At 56.8% G+C, this 14,923-nt stretch overlaps 1 protein-coding gene across 1 annotated transcript in view; it reads left to right on the plus strand.

Annotated features, from left to right (window-relative positions):
• The first annotated feature begins 7,066 nt into the window (after nucleotides 1-7,066).
• PPP2R2B (protein phosphatase 2 regulatory subunit Bbeta) overlaps nucleotides 7,067-14,923 on the plus strand; it is a 38,417-nt gene continuing 30,560 nt past the window's right edge. The window contains exon 1 of the mRNA XM_041397510.1: nucleotides 7,067-7,214. Within this exon, the coding sequence (XP_041253444.1) occupies nucleotides 7,145-7,214 (70 nt within the window). The 5' untranslated portion in view covers nucleotides 7,067-7,144. The remainder of the gene's footprint in view (nucleotides 7,215-14,923) is intronic.

Genomic DNA, 14,923 nt, shown 5'->3' on the forward strand with positions numbered 1-14,923 from the left:
CCCATGCCCAGGGTTGTGCCCGGTGCCCAGGGCTGTGCCTGGTGCCGGGGCTGTGCCCGGTGCCCAGGGCTGTGCCCGTGCCGGGGCTGTGCCCGGTGCTGGGGCTGTGCCCGGTGCCCAGGGCTGTGCCCCATGCCCAGGGCTGTGCCCCGTGCCCAGGGCTGTGTCCGGTGCCGGGGCTGTGCCCGGTGCTGGGGCTGTGCCCCATGCCCAGGGCTGTGCCCCGTGCCCAGGGCTGTGTCCGGTGCCGGGGCTGTGCCCGGTGCTGGGGCTGTGCCCCGTGCCCAGGGCTGTGCCCCGTGCCCAGGGCTGTGCCCGGCGCCGGGGCTGTGTCCGGTGCCGGGGCTGTGCCCGGTGCCCAGGGCTGTGCCCGGTGCTGGGGCTGTGCCCGGTGCCCAGGGCTGTGCCCCATGCCCAGGGCTGTGCCCGGTGCCCAGGGCTGTGCCTCATGCCCAGGGCTGTGCCTGTGCCGGGGCTGTGCCCTATGCCCAGGGCTGTGCCCCATGCCCAGGGCTGTGCTCCGTGCCCAGGGCTGTGCCCGGTGCCCAGGGCTGTGCCCGTGCCGGGGCTGTGCCCCATGCCCAGGGCTGTGCCCCATGCCCAGGGCTCCCAGGGCTCCTGCACCCGTGCCCTGCGATGTGCTGCACTCCAGACACCCAGCCAGTGTCAGCTCTGGCCTTCCACTGTCACCTGTGGTGCAGTTTGTCACTCCAGGTGAAACCCAAACCCAGAGCTGACAAAACACCGACGTGGACAAGCCTCGACTGCAGCGTGGCTCAGAGCAGCTGTTTTCAAGAAAAAACTTCTTCCTCAGCGTAGACTGTGCTACCCTGGCTCAGATGCTCCAGTGCTGAAGCATGTGGCCTTAATCTGCAGAAGTGGCAAATCCTATTTACTGTGTAAGTATTTAAGCTAATTATATCTCTGATGTGAGGAACATGTGACAAACTGTTCACACTGTATCCTTTAAAAGGCATTGATGTCTCAGACCCTCATGAAATATTCTGTGCCTCATTCCATTCTTGGTGTATTTTATGTGTTCTGCAGCGTATTTAGCAATAGTATAACTTAGTAATGATGTAGAGGTAATAAGCATGTTATGGCTGGATCATCTGTAGAATAGAATAAGAAATAATTCATAGCAAGTTTTTCCTGGAAGCACCATGTTTATGTTGCTGTTGCACAGGTGCATTATATTGTTGCTGTGCAGCTGTTGCATTATAGCAGAAATCTGAGGAGCAGGAAGATGTCTGGGCTTTTCTAAAGCCTGGCATAAAATGCTTAGAAGGGGAAGCCTGTATCTGAAGAAAGCTGCTAAAATGCAGCAGGAGCAGTTTGGTCTGATTGAAGGCAGGAGGGAAAGCCCCTGGGGAGCAGCTGTTCCCCAAGCCAGGCTGGTGTGTGGCAGTGCTCGTTGCTGGCACGCTGTTCACCATGTACAGCTTGTGCCAGCACCTGTAATGCATGGCAGGGGTCAAGGCCTGGAGATCTATTCATCATCTGACCTTTGGGGAGCAGAAGTCTTCACCTACTTTGCATTCAATGAACTGATTCTTCCCTTTTCTGCCCCAAGGTCCCAACTCTTGTTCTCCACCACAAGGGAAGAAGAGGGCTGCAGCTTGTCCTCTGCATGCAACCTGGCTTCCCAATTCTCTTGATCTTGGTTTAATCTGGTAAATTATTTGCCTTCCTCAAGTCATGCTAATTAAGGTTCATATGACAGGGACTTCATCACAGATGTAGGCTTCCCCAGCTTGCTTATGTGACTTACAGGAGAAAATGTGAAAAACAGATGACTTAGTGCAGCGAAATCAGTCAGCTCCTGCTGCGCTGCAGGAGCACAAAGGTTGGGCTCCAGAGGACAGCAGAGGCTGCACAGGGCCTCAGTGAGGATACTGACAGGTGTGGGCTTGTAGGCATTCCCTGGGGACCACGCAGCAGCCCAGCACACTGTCAGGGGATGGTCCTGCATGAGGCATTGACTGTGAGGGCGTTCATCCAGAGAGGTTCACCCTCTGTGCACGTCCCTTCATGGTGGGTGGGAATGTTTTTGCTGGCTGCTGCAAGCTGCTGCCCTTCCTGAGCCGTGCCCAGGCTTCCCAGGCTGGGAGACAGGAGCATCAGTCCCTCTGGGGCAATATTTACAAACTGGCTGTGAAGGACTCATTGTCTGTGGTCCTCTGGAGACCAAGATCCCTGACCTGGTGTCTCTGGCCATCCCAGGGAGCTGTACCTGTGCTTTGGTGTGTTCAGCACAGGGGATGGTGAGAAGCTCTGGGTTCCTGCAGGGTGGGGGGCTCTGCCCTGAGTCAGCTTTTTCCCTTTTTCCCTGGAGTTGTCCCTTAAGTATGGGCCAGCCAGCCACCAGCCCAGGTGGCTGACACAAGTTATGTGTGGAGAAGAGGAGCATAATTACCCATTTTTGCTGCATAATTAGCTCTTCAGATTTGTGAAGCTAAAGTGCTGTCTCTACTGGAATCTGTGAGCTGAAGGACTTGGAGCACTGGACGTGATGGGAGAAATGGTGCAAGGGCTTTAAGTGCTCTCCTTCTCACAATGCCTGTTGTGTGCCATGACCTTCAGCCAGATCACCAGGTGCTGGCTCTGATGTGAGGTGTTGAGGGGTTCATGAAAGGCCTGGTTTCCCTTCCTTAGCAGAGATGGGCTTTCACTCAAAGCATCTCTGAGCTGGTCAGTGCAGGTGGATGTGGCCACCACCTGTGTTGGTCCACAGTTTGATCAGTCACAAGGCTGAGGTGCTGCAGAGTGAGAGCATGGCCCTGTCCCAGGAGCAGGAGCAGGTGTCCTTCCACCCTGGGGAAGGGACAGAGAGGGGGAAGCAGTGTCTACATGCAGCTTCAGGTTGCTGTGCTGCTCACAGACCTGGGGCAGGCAGAGCCCTGGGGCTCTCCCTGCCAGCCTGTCCCCTGTGCCAGGGGCAGGTGCTGTCACCAGTGCTTCTACACACAGGCTGGCCTCTGGCACTGTCCACAGCTGGTGCCCCACTGAGGACACTGAGCTAACCGCCAGTTAACCAACAGAAATAATTCCTACAAGTTTAAAAGCAATTTTGTTATCTATATGTAATGGTTAAACGATGAGGGTATTGTTCAAAGAGTAATTAGGAAAATAGGTTGAGTGCTCGTGGATGGGAGAGTAAAATAAATGCTGTGAAGGAAGTTCTGTCCTGAGCATAAAATTGGAAGTTTGATTCAATTATTCTTCACACACTGTTTAGATCCCACAGAAAGCTGAGCATGGAACTCTTCAGCCTCTCTAATTGAAACAAAAATCATTGGAGTGGAAAGTGTCCTGGCTCTTCAGGAGATGTCAAAGTACAGAACATGGCAGACACCTGGGGGTTTGGGAAACTGTGACAGCTACAAGCCGACCTTTGGCAAATTTAATCTGCAAATGGATTCCTGCTTAGGACAGCTAATGCTTTTAGTTATTGTACAGGCTTGTTCCTGGATTTTAAAAAGCTGAGAATAAATGGATTTCATGATGCAGCTCCTATGTGTGTTGCATAACAAACAGGTAGCTTCTGGATCTGTTTAAATGACACAGTGCATTGAAAAACTTTGCAGAACTTATGAATACGTAAGTGTAGTTCATGCACAACGGGGGAATGATTTTTGCTACTTAATAAAGGAGAAGGGCCTTGGCACTTGTTAAAATGAAAATACACTGAAAGGGTGTCTACTGAAAAGGAAGGGAAGGAGGTCCCTGGTTGTGTTGGTGATATTCACGGGCATTGCAGGGGCTTGTTGCTCAGCTGGGCATTGCCTTTGGCCTGAGGTTTGGCATCTGGGGTCTGGTGGGAGGAGGTAATATGGTAGCAATTTCTTATTCAAAACCTGTCTTTATTTTTCTTGTCTGAAGCTGCTCTTGCCTCTTGCAGGACACCTGCAGGTGAGTGTAGCTTGTAGACAGAGAGGGATTTCCTGGTGACAGTGTTGTGGTGCAGCTTCAGCCTTTCTCCGTCTCTCTTTTCCTGCGGGAGGTCCGTGTCCTTCCCTGGGAGACAGGACTGCACAGACAGGAGCCAGCAGCACTCCAGTCCTGTGCTGTGCTGGGGTCTGCTCCCCTGGGCTCTTGCATGCACGAGGAGCTGCCAGCAACATAAAAATTATTTCTGGAGCATGATGTTAGTGCTGTGGCTGTGTTTGGCCTGCAGGAGAGCTTTGGTCAGCATATCTTTGCTGTGCTGCAAAGCCATGGCCAGGTCCTGTGCCTTTCCACAGGGAGTGAATTCAGACTAGCCTGTGGCTCCCACCCACTGCAGCCAAGAGCAACCTCAGCCTCAAATACAAGTTGTTTTCTTGACTTAAACGTGTACCTGGTGATTATAGCAAGTAAATCACATTCCAGTATAATTCAGTGAAGGCTTGGACATAGAGACTTCAGGCTTATGCCTGTCTGATGAATGCTTCTGGCTTGTCACATTAGTAATCCCTGTATCAATGAGTGGCCTGTGACATGATGTGGTTGACTGACAAATCCTGAAGTTATATATGCATATGAGTAAGTGCCAGAGTTCTCCAAGGTGCAGTTTTACAATGTCTTCTATCAGCCTCTATGTGACAGCGTGTCAGAAAACATCCTGGGGAGGCAGGCAGCTGTGGGCCCGGGAATTCACCTTTCCTCATAAGGTCACAGTGGGTAGAACAAGCTCTCCCTCTCTTGCCTCTCGTCCTAGAGTGTCTGCACACTCCTCCAAGGGATGTGGGGTGCTGGTGTGGCACAGGTGTGCTGCTGTGGGGTGTGCTGGGGATGCTGGTGTGGTTGTGCAGCACAGGTGTGCTGCTGTGGGGGGGCTGGGGGTGCTGGGGGTGCTGCTGTGGTTGTGCAGCACTGGGGTGCTGCTGTGGGGTGTGCTGGGGGTGCTGGTGTGGTTGTGCAGCACTGGGGTGCTGCTGTGGGGTGTGCTGGGTGCAGCACGGGTGTGGGACATGCTGTCCAAAAGATGATGTACGTACTGGATGTACTGGAGTCCTCGAGCCCTCTTGCTCAGAGGTGCTCTCTCCTGTGCTTCCCCCAGAATAAGCAGCCCCCAAGCAGGCAGTGAATCTCAGCAGAATAATAATAAATCTTGCACCTTCCCAATGAGATTTTAATTATGATACTAGGGTTGGGAGAGGAAATCAAGCTGCGGTGCAGCACTGTGTTTACAATGTTATCCACCATCTTTGTCCATTCCCTCTGCATCCTCCTGTTCCAGTAACAATTACACTCTGCTGAGGTGGCCCTGGGCTGTCAAGCAGCTCCTGTGCCGTGGCACGCCGAGCTCTGCAGTTCCTCCGTGGTGTGGGGGTCTCGAGGGGTGCTGGGTGGGTGGGCACACAGCGGGAAGGTGCCACAGGCCTGTGCCCACACGTGCCAGCTCTCTGCTGCGCCCGGCCAGTGCCCAGCACTGATGATGTTCCTGTGCAGGGTGAACAGGACAGTGCCAGGTGACAGCAGTGGGGAGCAGTGGGGTGCTGTGGGGTCAGACCCCAGGCTGGGTCTGTGCACCCGTTTCCCTTCAGCAGCTGAGTACTGGAGGAGGGGGCAGAAGGGACAGTGTGGGTCGGAGGTAAGAGTGGGCAGTAGTGCTGTCCTCTCACTGCTGCCCAGTGTGTGCTTTGCTGCCTGGCTGGGGATTTCCTGTGCCCTGATGCTGTGGTTGGATTTTACTGCCAGCTTCAGGTGCTGGAGTTGAGGGAACTTTTCCTCTGAGAGTTTCCTCCCTGTGTCTGTCTGTGGCTCAGACAGTGCCAAGGCTTCTTCCTGGACTCTACCAAGACACAAAACCCTTCCAGTGGGCAATTGTTTCCCTTTGGTGCGCGCCAGATGATGAGTCCAGAATACAGCCTGTGCTTTCAGAGATGTGCCCTGAACAGGAAAGCCCTCCCTTCCCCTATAGCCCTTGGGTTCATTTTCTTCTCTGGATGCCACCAATCCTCCCATTCACATCGACCTTTGTGGTCATAAGTCGCTGACCATTCCTACCCCCTTCCAAAGTCAAGACAGGGTGAGCCTGGACCAACTGCCCGTGGGCACACACCTCCTTAGCACGGCTGGCACGGCCACCTCCATGGCTCTCACTGCATCTCCTGTCCCGGCACCGCCAGCGTTTGCATGCTCTGGCTCTGCCAAGAAAGGGTCCCAGCCCTCGCCTGCGGTCTTGTGTTTGGGCAGGGAGGTCAGGGAGCAGCAGTCCTTCTGCCTGAAGGCTGCAGGAGCTTCCCCATGGGCAGTGGTCCAGCAGAGGCAGTGACGCCCCGGGCAGGAAGGAGCAATCCCCGGTCAGCAGTGTCCCCGGTGCAGGTGCGTCTCCAGGTATGCCAGCACCCCGCGGCAGCAGCGTCCCGGGGCAGCAACATCCCCAGGCAGGAGGGCGGGTCCCAGGGCAGGAGCATCCCCCCGGCAGGAGCCTCTCCCGGGGTGGGAACGTCCCCCCGGCAGGAGCCTCTCCCGGGGTGGGAGCATCCCCCGGCAGGAGCCTCTCCCGGGGTGGGAGCATCCCCCGGCAGGAGCCTCTCCAGGGGTGGGAGCATCCCCCCGGCAGGAGCCTCTCCCGGGGTGGGAGCATCCCTCCGGCAGGAGCCTCTCCCGGGGTGGGAACGTCCCCCTGGCAGGAGCCTCTCCCGGGGTGGGAGCATCCCCCGGCAGGATCCTCTCCCGGGGTGGGAACGTCCCCCCGGCAGGAGCCTCTCCCGGGGTGGGAGCATCCCCCGGCAGGAGCCTCTCCCGGGGTGGGAACGTCCCCCTGGCAGGAGCCTCTCCCGGGGTGGGAGCATCCCCCGGCAGGATCCTCTCCCGGGGTGGGAACGTCCCCCTGGCAGGAGCCTCTCCCGGGGTGGGAGCATCCCCGGGCGGGAGCGTTCCTGGGGCAGGTGCGTCTCCGAGCAGGACCGTGTTCGGGCCGGTGCCGGTGCCGGGGTGGGGCCGTGCCGGTGCCGGTGCCGGGGCCGGGGCCGCGCCGCGCTCCGCCCGCCCGCGCCGTGCCGGTCGGTGCCGTATGGGAGGAGCCACCGGGCACCGCCGCCCCTGCGCCCCCCCCGCCGCATTTGGCGGCCGCCGCCGCGGAGCAGGGCGCGGGGGGGGATGATGGATCCGCGGCTGCGGCTGCTGACGCCCCGCGCCCGCCTGCCCGCCGTCAATGGAGGAGGACGCTGAGACCCGTAAGATCAGCAGCAGTTTCCTGCGAGACCACAGCTATGCCACGGAAGGTGAGCCCGGCCCGCAGCCCCCGGCCCGCCCGCAGCAGGTGAGGCCGCCCCGCAGCGGCCCCGGCCCCCGCCCGCAGCGCCGCGCGTCGCTCCCCGGGCCGGGCCGGTCCCTCGGCGGAGCGGGGGCGCCGAGCGGGAGCCGCCGCAGCAGCGCTCGGGACGCAGCCGCCCAGCCCCGCCGGGCCCCTCCGGGAGCCGCCGCGCCTTCGCTCCTCCGGCTCCGGGAGAAACGGGGGTCCCGACCCTCCCGCAAGCCCTTCCCCGCCGGAGCGGAGCCCGCGGGGCCGCAGCGATGCGGGGCTCGCCGCAGCCGGAGGGATGCGGGCGGCGGCCGCGGCTCCACGGCGGCTCCCTCAGCCCCTGAGGGCGTTCGCGGTGCTGCAGGTGGCTGGAGCCGCGCTGTGGGTGCGGGAATACGGCAAACGCTGGCGCAGATCTCGTCAATGGAGCAGTTGTTTTGGGGTTATTTTCACTACAAGCCGCTTCGGGAAGGTGTAGTGAAGTGCATCCTGGCTGGAGCGTTGCAGATGCAAGGAGATGCCAAGGCTGTTGCACATGGATAATGTCACAGCCCTGGTGAGGCTCATGGTGCATTTGAAAGTGGTTTCCCATAATAGCTCAAGAGCAGGGAAGATGGTGTGGCCATGTTCGGTTCAGGCACCAGAACACGAGCTCAGCCTGCACATGCTGCTGCAGCCACCACAAAGGCAGCTCCAGCAGCGAGGGGTGAAGGAGGGATGGGGATGGAGCTGCTGTTGCCTTTGCTATCTTCCCTGCTAGCTGAAGAGCTGTCAACTTCACATCAGCTCTGTCACAACGTGCCTTTGCTCTCTCGCTTCAGGAGGAAAGTGCAGCTGATGTAAAGCAAAACGGAGCCCCCACCCTTTCTGGTAGCACTGACACCTTCAATGAGGCTTCAAAAACCAGACTCCATACCAGAGTCTGAGCAGGCTTATTCATAGCTTAATTAGTGGCCAAAGAGGCTTTCACTTACTGTGTCATCTTCATGAGACTTAGAGGAAGCCAGACTTTGGGAATTTTGTCACATGGCTAAAGGAGGATTTATCTAGTGGAAAATCTGTGGCTTGATATAGTAATGGAAAGCTTTGAATACCTGATGAGCCGAATAAATGGTTGTTTGTGTTGCCTGTGTGTAGCTGGAATGAGAGTGCCCAGCGTGACAGCCCCAGGTGCTGGGAGGGCTTGTCCTGGGCATCCCTGGCTCTGCTGCTCTGCCTGGGAGCTCCGCGCTGTGCCTGGGGTCGGCAGGACGTGCCGTGGGGCCAGGTGCCCGTGCCCTGTGGGGCGGGGTGGGCAGGCCTGCCCTGGGGCTGAGTGATGGTCCTGTGAGGGGTGGTGTGGGCCGCTGCCTCCAGGAGGGTGCTGTGGCCAGGGTGGGACTGAGCTCCCACACCTCCCAGTTGTCTGGCCCGCATCACCAGGTGCTGTGCTCTCTGAAGGATGATTTTGCTGTTGCTGCGTTCGCATCACCAGGTGCTGAAGGATGATTTTGCTGTTGCTGCGTTCTAAAAGGCAGCTGCAACAGCCAGCAAATGTGAAATGAGGCTGTGCTACCTTGTTGTGACCTGCTGAGAGCTCAGGTTCCCCGGTGGGGAAGGGTGGAGGGTTGAGATGAGCCCGCAGTGATTTCTGCCGGTGAGCCTGGGGCGGCTGGGGATTTTCAGTGGCAGTCTGTCTGTAATCTGTGGCTGTATGCTGGCATTTTCAGAAGGACCTTGTGCGTCGTACTAGGGAACCATAGCAATCCTCTCGGCAGAAATGGAACAGACAGAGGCGTTTGTGCAGCAGATGACCGAATCAGCCGGCGTGATCCCTGCTGCGGTGGCAGGGCAGGGGGAAGTACAGGAGGGGATTTAATGGCTGTGTGTCAGCTGGGAATTTTTATTTCCTTCGTGCTGTCCTTACTCTGTGCAGTGGTTCTGCTGGAGGGAGGCTGACGGCACTTTGAAATGGTAGATTCTGCTAAGATAAAAATTGAGCTGCTAAGATAATTGAGTTTTATTTTTTCTACATGTGAAAGCAGTGTATGCCTAAAACGCCGTGGTATCTGGTTTAAAAAGAAGAAAATCCTTCCAAACGCTGTGCAGCAAGTGCAGACTTGCTTTGGAAATGAAGGTGTCTCTGGTGTGTCAGCTGAGGGAAATAGCCGGTTATGTAATTTGCTTTAGTGAAGTGTCGTTGTCACTTAAATAGGTCTGGTATTTTCATGCAAATGTGGGGTGAGGATGGCATTTCACAAGTGCACATTTGAATGCCTTGTTCTCGTGCAGCTCCGAGTATTGCTGGGAAGAAACGGGGCCCTTGTGCGAATTCGACTCGGGCTGCCAGGGAGACGCTGAGGTGCAGCCGCGGCCCCAGCTGTGTCACAGGGTCTGCCGGGCACAGCGAGCAGGGCGAGGGGGTTCCAGGGCAATGCCAGCTCAGATCGCAGAGCACTGCTGCAGAACGGCAGATCCCACATGAAAAATGTCCGGAAAATGTGCTTGATTTGCTCTTGTTTTGCTCAAGTCTGTCTTCATTGGCAATTCTGCTGAGTGCCCAGACAAAAGTAGGACAAATTGAGACATTTGAATACAACCATTGGAGCAGCTTCCACTTTTAGATGTGCTTGTTGGAGATGTGGCCTTAAGGGCCCTTCCTGCCAGCGTGATGCCACAGGCAGGGTCTCTTCCAGGGTGTGATGGGTGCCTGCACCCCCGGGACTGCTCTGGGGAGGCACTGGAACACTGGGGTGTGCATTTTGGGGTGTGTGCTTTGGTCATTGGCACAGTGCACCGTCCCAGGCCCAGCAAAGGCTGTGGGCAGCACTGGCGTGGTCCTGCCCTGGCAGCCACGATTTCCAGCATGGCAGTGGGAGGAGGAGTAGTGCTCTCACCTGGGCCATGGCCAGGTGGTTGTGCTGTTGGAGCAGGATCCTTGGGAGTACTCATGTCCCACGGCCATGGTGTGGGACTGTCCTGGCATCCCCTGAGGGATGTCTGTGTTTCCCAATGGCTCTGCCAAGGGACCCTCTCCCCTGCCAGCCGGGACTGACCCTGCTGGAGCTGCGTGGCCTTGGGGACATGCCAGGGCTGACCCTGCTGGGCAGGACAGTCATGCACCTTGCAGCCACTCCTGGGCTGCTGCATGGCTGCTCCCTGCACCCTTTCCCTGGGTCTGGCTAATGCCCCTGCAAGTCTTTAATCTCCTGAGGGAGTGTTTCCCAAACGGAGTAGGTTTTGCTGTTGTGAAATCTATCACTAAGCCTTTATTTCCTTTTCCTGCTTTAATCTTGTTACGCCCTCTGTAGCTCCCTGTCAGCATCTCAGTCATGCCCACCCTGCCTGTGTCCCTGCCCTGCCATCGTGCTGCAGGAAGGATGCCAGTGCCTCTCTGCCCTGATGCCAGGGAAGTTTGCCTCGAGCTCTCTGTGGTATGGCAGTTGCTTTTTAAAAAATCTGCTTGTAGTCTCCAGGAAAGCACCAAGTGAAGCATTTCCCAGTGCTGGGTTAGGGCAAGAGCTGTTGGGTATTTCTGTTGTTGCAAATGATGCAAGTTGTTATTTGGAGATCATCTGGGTTGAGATTTAATTAATCTGGGAATCTCTGTGAAGTTGTTTTATCACATAAGTACTTCGGTTACAAAACAGTCACATCCTTTCTGCTTTTTATTTATACACATGTACTGTGTTTAGACATCCCTTCCTGTTCCTGAGCCCGTGCTCCCCCAGGTGGGAAGGACCCACAGACTTGGGGTCCATCCCATACTCTGTCTAATTCGGGATTGCTGCAGAAGCACAGCATAACTCAACTGTTTGCAATGCTCTGCGTCAAAGCCGATTTGGGGATGCTTTAAGCTCCAGATTAATGGGGGAATAGATGTGCCTAGGGACTCTGTAAACTAGAGATTACTGAGAGGACTGGGAGCAGGTAATGATGTGACTGACCCACTGCAGATGGACTGTGAGGAGGGAGCCTGCTCACTGGTGGTGGCTTGCATCTGTCTCTGTCTCCTCAGTTCTGTGCCAGAACCAGGCTGTTGCCTCTCCAGTGCTGGGGAAAGGTGGGTCACTCCCAGCAGGCACCAAGGGCACGCAGAGGGGTCTGGCCCTACAGCCTGGAGTTACCCTGGTCCCTGTTGCTGTGGGGTCTGAGTGTTCTGGGGAGCAGCTGCAGCCGGTCAGAACCCAGCACTGGTCAGGCCCTCAAGCCCAGGACCCCGAGCTATGCTGTGGGTGCTTGCAGGTGATCCTTGGGCTGCCAGCCAGGACAGCCCTGTCAGCAGGTTTTGGAATGGAATTGAGGGCCCTGGTGGAGTGGTCAAGATTTACTAAATGTAGAGAGACCACCTCTGGTTGATGAGCCCCCTGAGCTGAACATTGCAGAGGGCAGGAGAGTATTAGTGGGAACGTTGCATGTTTGTGCATCACCTGTTGTCTGTTGGAGACAGGACTCTGGGTGGGATGTGCTCCTCATCTGACCAGCAGGCTGCTCCTGTGGCTGCTCCTGGGAACAGGGGTCTGCAGGGCTTTGCCAGACCCCTGACACCTCCTCCCAAAAGAACTGGTGAGATCTGGTGCCTGGAAGGTCAGTAGGTGGGAGGGCTTAATGCCGTGGCAGATGAGGTAATCATCAGCCTGCCTAGCTCTGCAAGCTGGAGCAGAGGTGTACCCCTGCCAGCAGGCACAGAATCATGCAATCATTAAGGTTGAAAAAGACCTCCAAGATTATTGAGTCCAGACTTGTTAGCGATTGGCTGGGGGAATAAATGCTTGTGGAAAAAAAATCCTCTGAGAATATGGTGCGAGCTGCTGGATCGCTCGGAGTGCTGCTGCCCGTGCGGCTGTGAGAGGGGTGCCGGCCGGGCGCAGGGGAGGCTGCTCGCCGCGCAGGATGCCGAGCAGGCAGCGCAAGAACAGCTGCGCTGCTCCCTGCTCCGCCCCTGGCCGCTGAGCGGCCGCGCTGCGATGTGCGGAGCGGGCACAAAGCCCCAGCCGGGGCAGGGCTGGAGCGGGCTCGGCACGGCGGGGAGCGTGCGGCTCTGGGCATGGGGAGCAGCGAAGAGTGATCCCGGCTCTGGCATGGGGAGCAGCGCAGGGTGTTCCAGCTCTGGGCATGGGGAGCAGCGCAGGGTGATCCCGGCTCTGGGCACCACGGGCAGTGCAGAGTGATCCCAGCTCTGGCATGGGGAGCAGTGCAGAGTGATCCCCGGCTCTGGGCACCGGGCTCTGGGCATGGGGAGCAGTACCAAGTGATCCCAGCTCTGGGCACCACGGGCAGTGCACAGTGATCCCCGGCTCTGGGCATGGGGAGCAGTACCAAGTGATCCCCGGCTCTGGGCACCGCGGGCAGTGCCCAGGCAGCCCAGGCTCGCACCGGGGCTCCGGGCAGCCAGTGCTGGTGCAGCTCCTGCACAGCCGGTCCGCCTGGAGCTGACCAAAAGACGCCCAGGCTGCTCAGCTCAGCATCCCTGTGCAGAGCTGCTGTGGCTGCCGGGCACTGGAGCCCTGGGCAGTGGCACCTGAGCTCTTTGCAGCCCGTCCAAATGCCCATGACCTGGGGAGCTGGCGATTGCCCTGCCCTGCAGAGGGGCACTTGAGGCACAGCAAACCTGCAACTGCCCTGGGTCTGACCCCAGTGCTCTGGGAAAGGCTGAGATGCCACCGTGGCCACCTGCCCCAGCATTTGGGCACTGGAGCCAGATGTGTGCACATTGGTGTGTTTGTGTGCTGTCAGGAATGCTGTCCCCAGCTCACCTCCCTGCCCTCCTCCCAGAAAAGGTGGGATTGAGCTGTTGGAGTCATTGAGGGCAGCACTGGTTGTTTTCCCCTGATGCATTTTGCACCTGATTTCTTGAGGGGAGAGGGTCACCCTCTCTTGCCCGGGAGTCCCAGGATGGGGCAGGTGGCTGTGTGGTTTGTCTGAGGTTTCTGTTGTTTTGGTTTTCAGCTTTTATCTGCTTAAGCCTCCAGCAGCACAGCCCTCACTGCAGCTGCAGCTCGCTGTTTCAGGTTCAGCTTACAGAGGTGTTGTGGTTCTCTGAGGTGTGGTGTGTGCCTTGGGAAGGAGGTAAAGTGCCAGGCAGGTCAGGAGCTCTGTGTTGTGGCTCTGCAGGAAGCTGCAGGGCCCCCACAGCTGGGCTCAGGGAGAGCAGAGTCGCTTCCAGGCAGCTGAATATCCAGGAGGATCCTGCCTCCATGGCAGTGCTGCTTGTCTGCATTGCACAGAACTGTTGTGCAGCCTTTTTGTTTCCTTCAGAGCCTGTTTCCTCACTTCCTTGGGTGCCACGAGTCAGCTGTTGGGCCATCTCTTCTAATGTCATGCTAAGGCAGGTCCTGGGAATGGAAATGTAACTGGAATGTAAACCAGAAACCAAAGTAGCTGATTAATCCCTCGTTTTGATCTGCTCTGTCCTGCGTTTCAGCTGATTCCCTGGTGTGGTCATAAACCACAACCATTATCTCAGCTTCCCCAATGTGCAAACAAATTGCTGTGATTTTCCTGTGCTTGGATCAGTCCATATCCATATTCTCTGAACAACAATAAAACATTAATGGAGATAAAGACTGTTATCTCCCTCATGTCTATTTTGTCATTAGAATAACAACTTTAAATGTTAAGAGTGCTGAGATTTATAATGCCAAGCCTGCTCAGCAAAAATAAATCATGTTTCATAGAGCACATTACCATTTATTGCTGCTGTATTATCTGAAGCCAAGAGTGGGTGTTAACCCTGTGATAACGTCCTCAAAGGGGATTTTAAATAATTTTGTAGTTTAATTTAAAAATTCTGTTGGCTGCCTGGTTTGATCTGCAGCTCATTTTAGTGCAAGGGGTATCAAAGCTGAACCTCTCCAAATGCTGATAATGAGCTCGCAGAGATGTACAGCAGTGGGGGAAGCCCTGGACCCCAGAGTGGCCTCTGGTTCAGCTGTGGCTTCAGTGAACCAGCCCAACACAGCCACACAAGCAGGGCTCCCTAAATGTGCTCACTCTCAAGGTGCTGTAGACTTTGGAAGACCAATGGCTTTTAAAGTTTCATCTTGGTGTTTTCATTCTTGATATCTGGGCCCTCACTAGCTGATAGCAAGCTCATGGCAAGAGAGAAGCGTCCCAGCTGTGATTTGGGGTGCGAGCTGAGCTGGCGCGGCTCCGCAGTCAGCGCCCTTGCGGTGCTGCCCTGCTCTCAGCCTGCCCTGGCACCCTGAGGATGGAGCCACCGTGCCAGGGCAGTGCCCAGCGACCCCCAGGCAGCCCCAGAGCACGATCTGGCTGTCCCTGGCTGCCTGCAGCTGTGCTACAGCGCAGGCAGGCGCACGGCACGGCCCCGGGGCAGGAGGAGCAGCAGGGGAAGCTCAGCCACCTGCACCTGCCTGAGGATGGGACGTGCCTGCTGCTCTAGTTCCATGGAACCCTGCAGGGAGGAGGGGGAGCCTTGCTTGCTGTCTCGGGGCAGGGCATGGGGTCTGCTGCTGGAGGTTAGGTGTCAGCAGTGGCGGAGGTTGCTTCAACCTCAGCTGGCAAGTTGTCCCTGGAAACACAAATCTCTGTGGGATCTGGGGAATGGAAGAGGGAGAATTAGAGAGGCTGTTTTGGAGAGCCCTCCCTCACAATCCCTAAATAAACTTGGCCTTCGTTTCAGCAGGCTGACGGATTCTTAATTATAATAACAGCATGAGCAGTGTTGCTTTGTAACTGGCTCCCCATTGA

The sequence above is a fragment of the Onychostruthus taczanowskii genome, unplaced genomic scaffold (genome assembly GCF_017590055.1).
Source record: "Onychostruthus taczanowskii isolate IOZ18803 unplaced genomic scaffold, ASM1759005v1 scaffold14, whole genome shotgun sequence".
NCBI lineage: Eukaryota > Metazoa > Chordata > Aves > Passeriformes > Passeridae > Onychostruthus > Onychostruthus taczanowskii.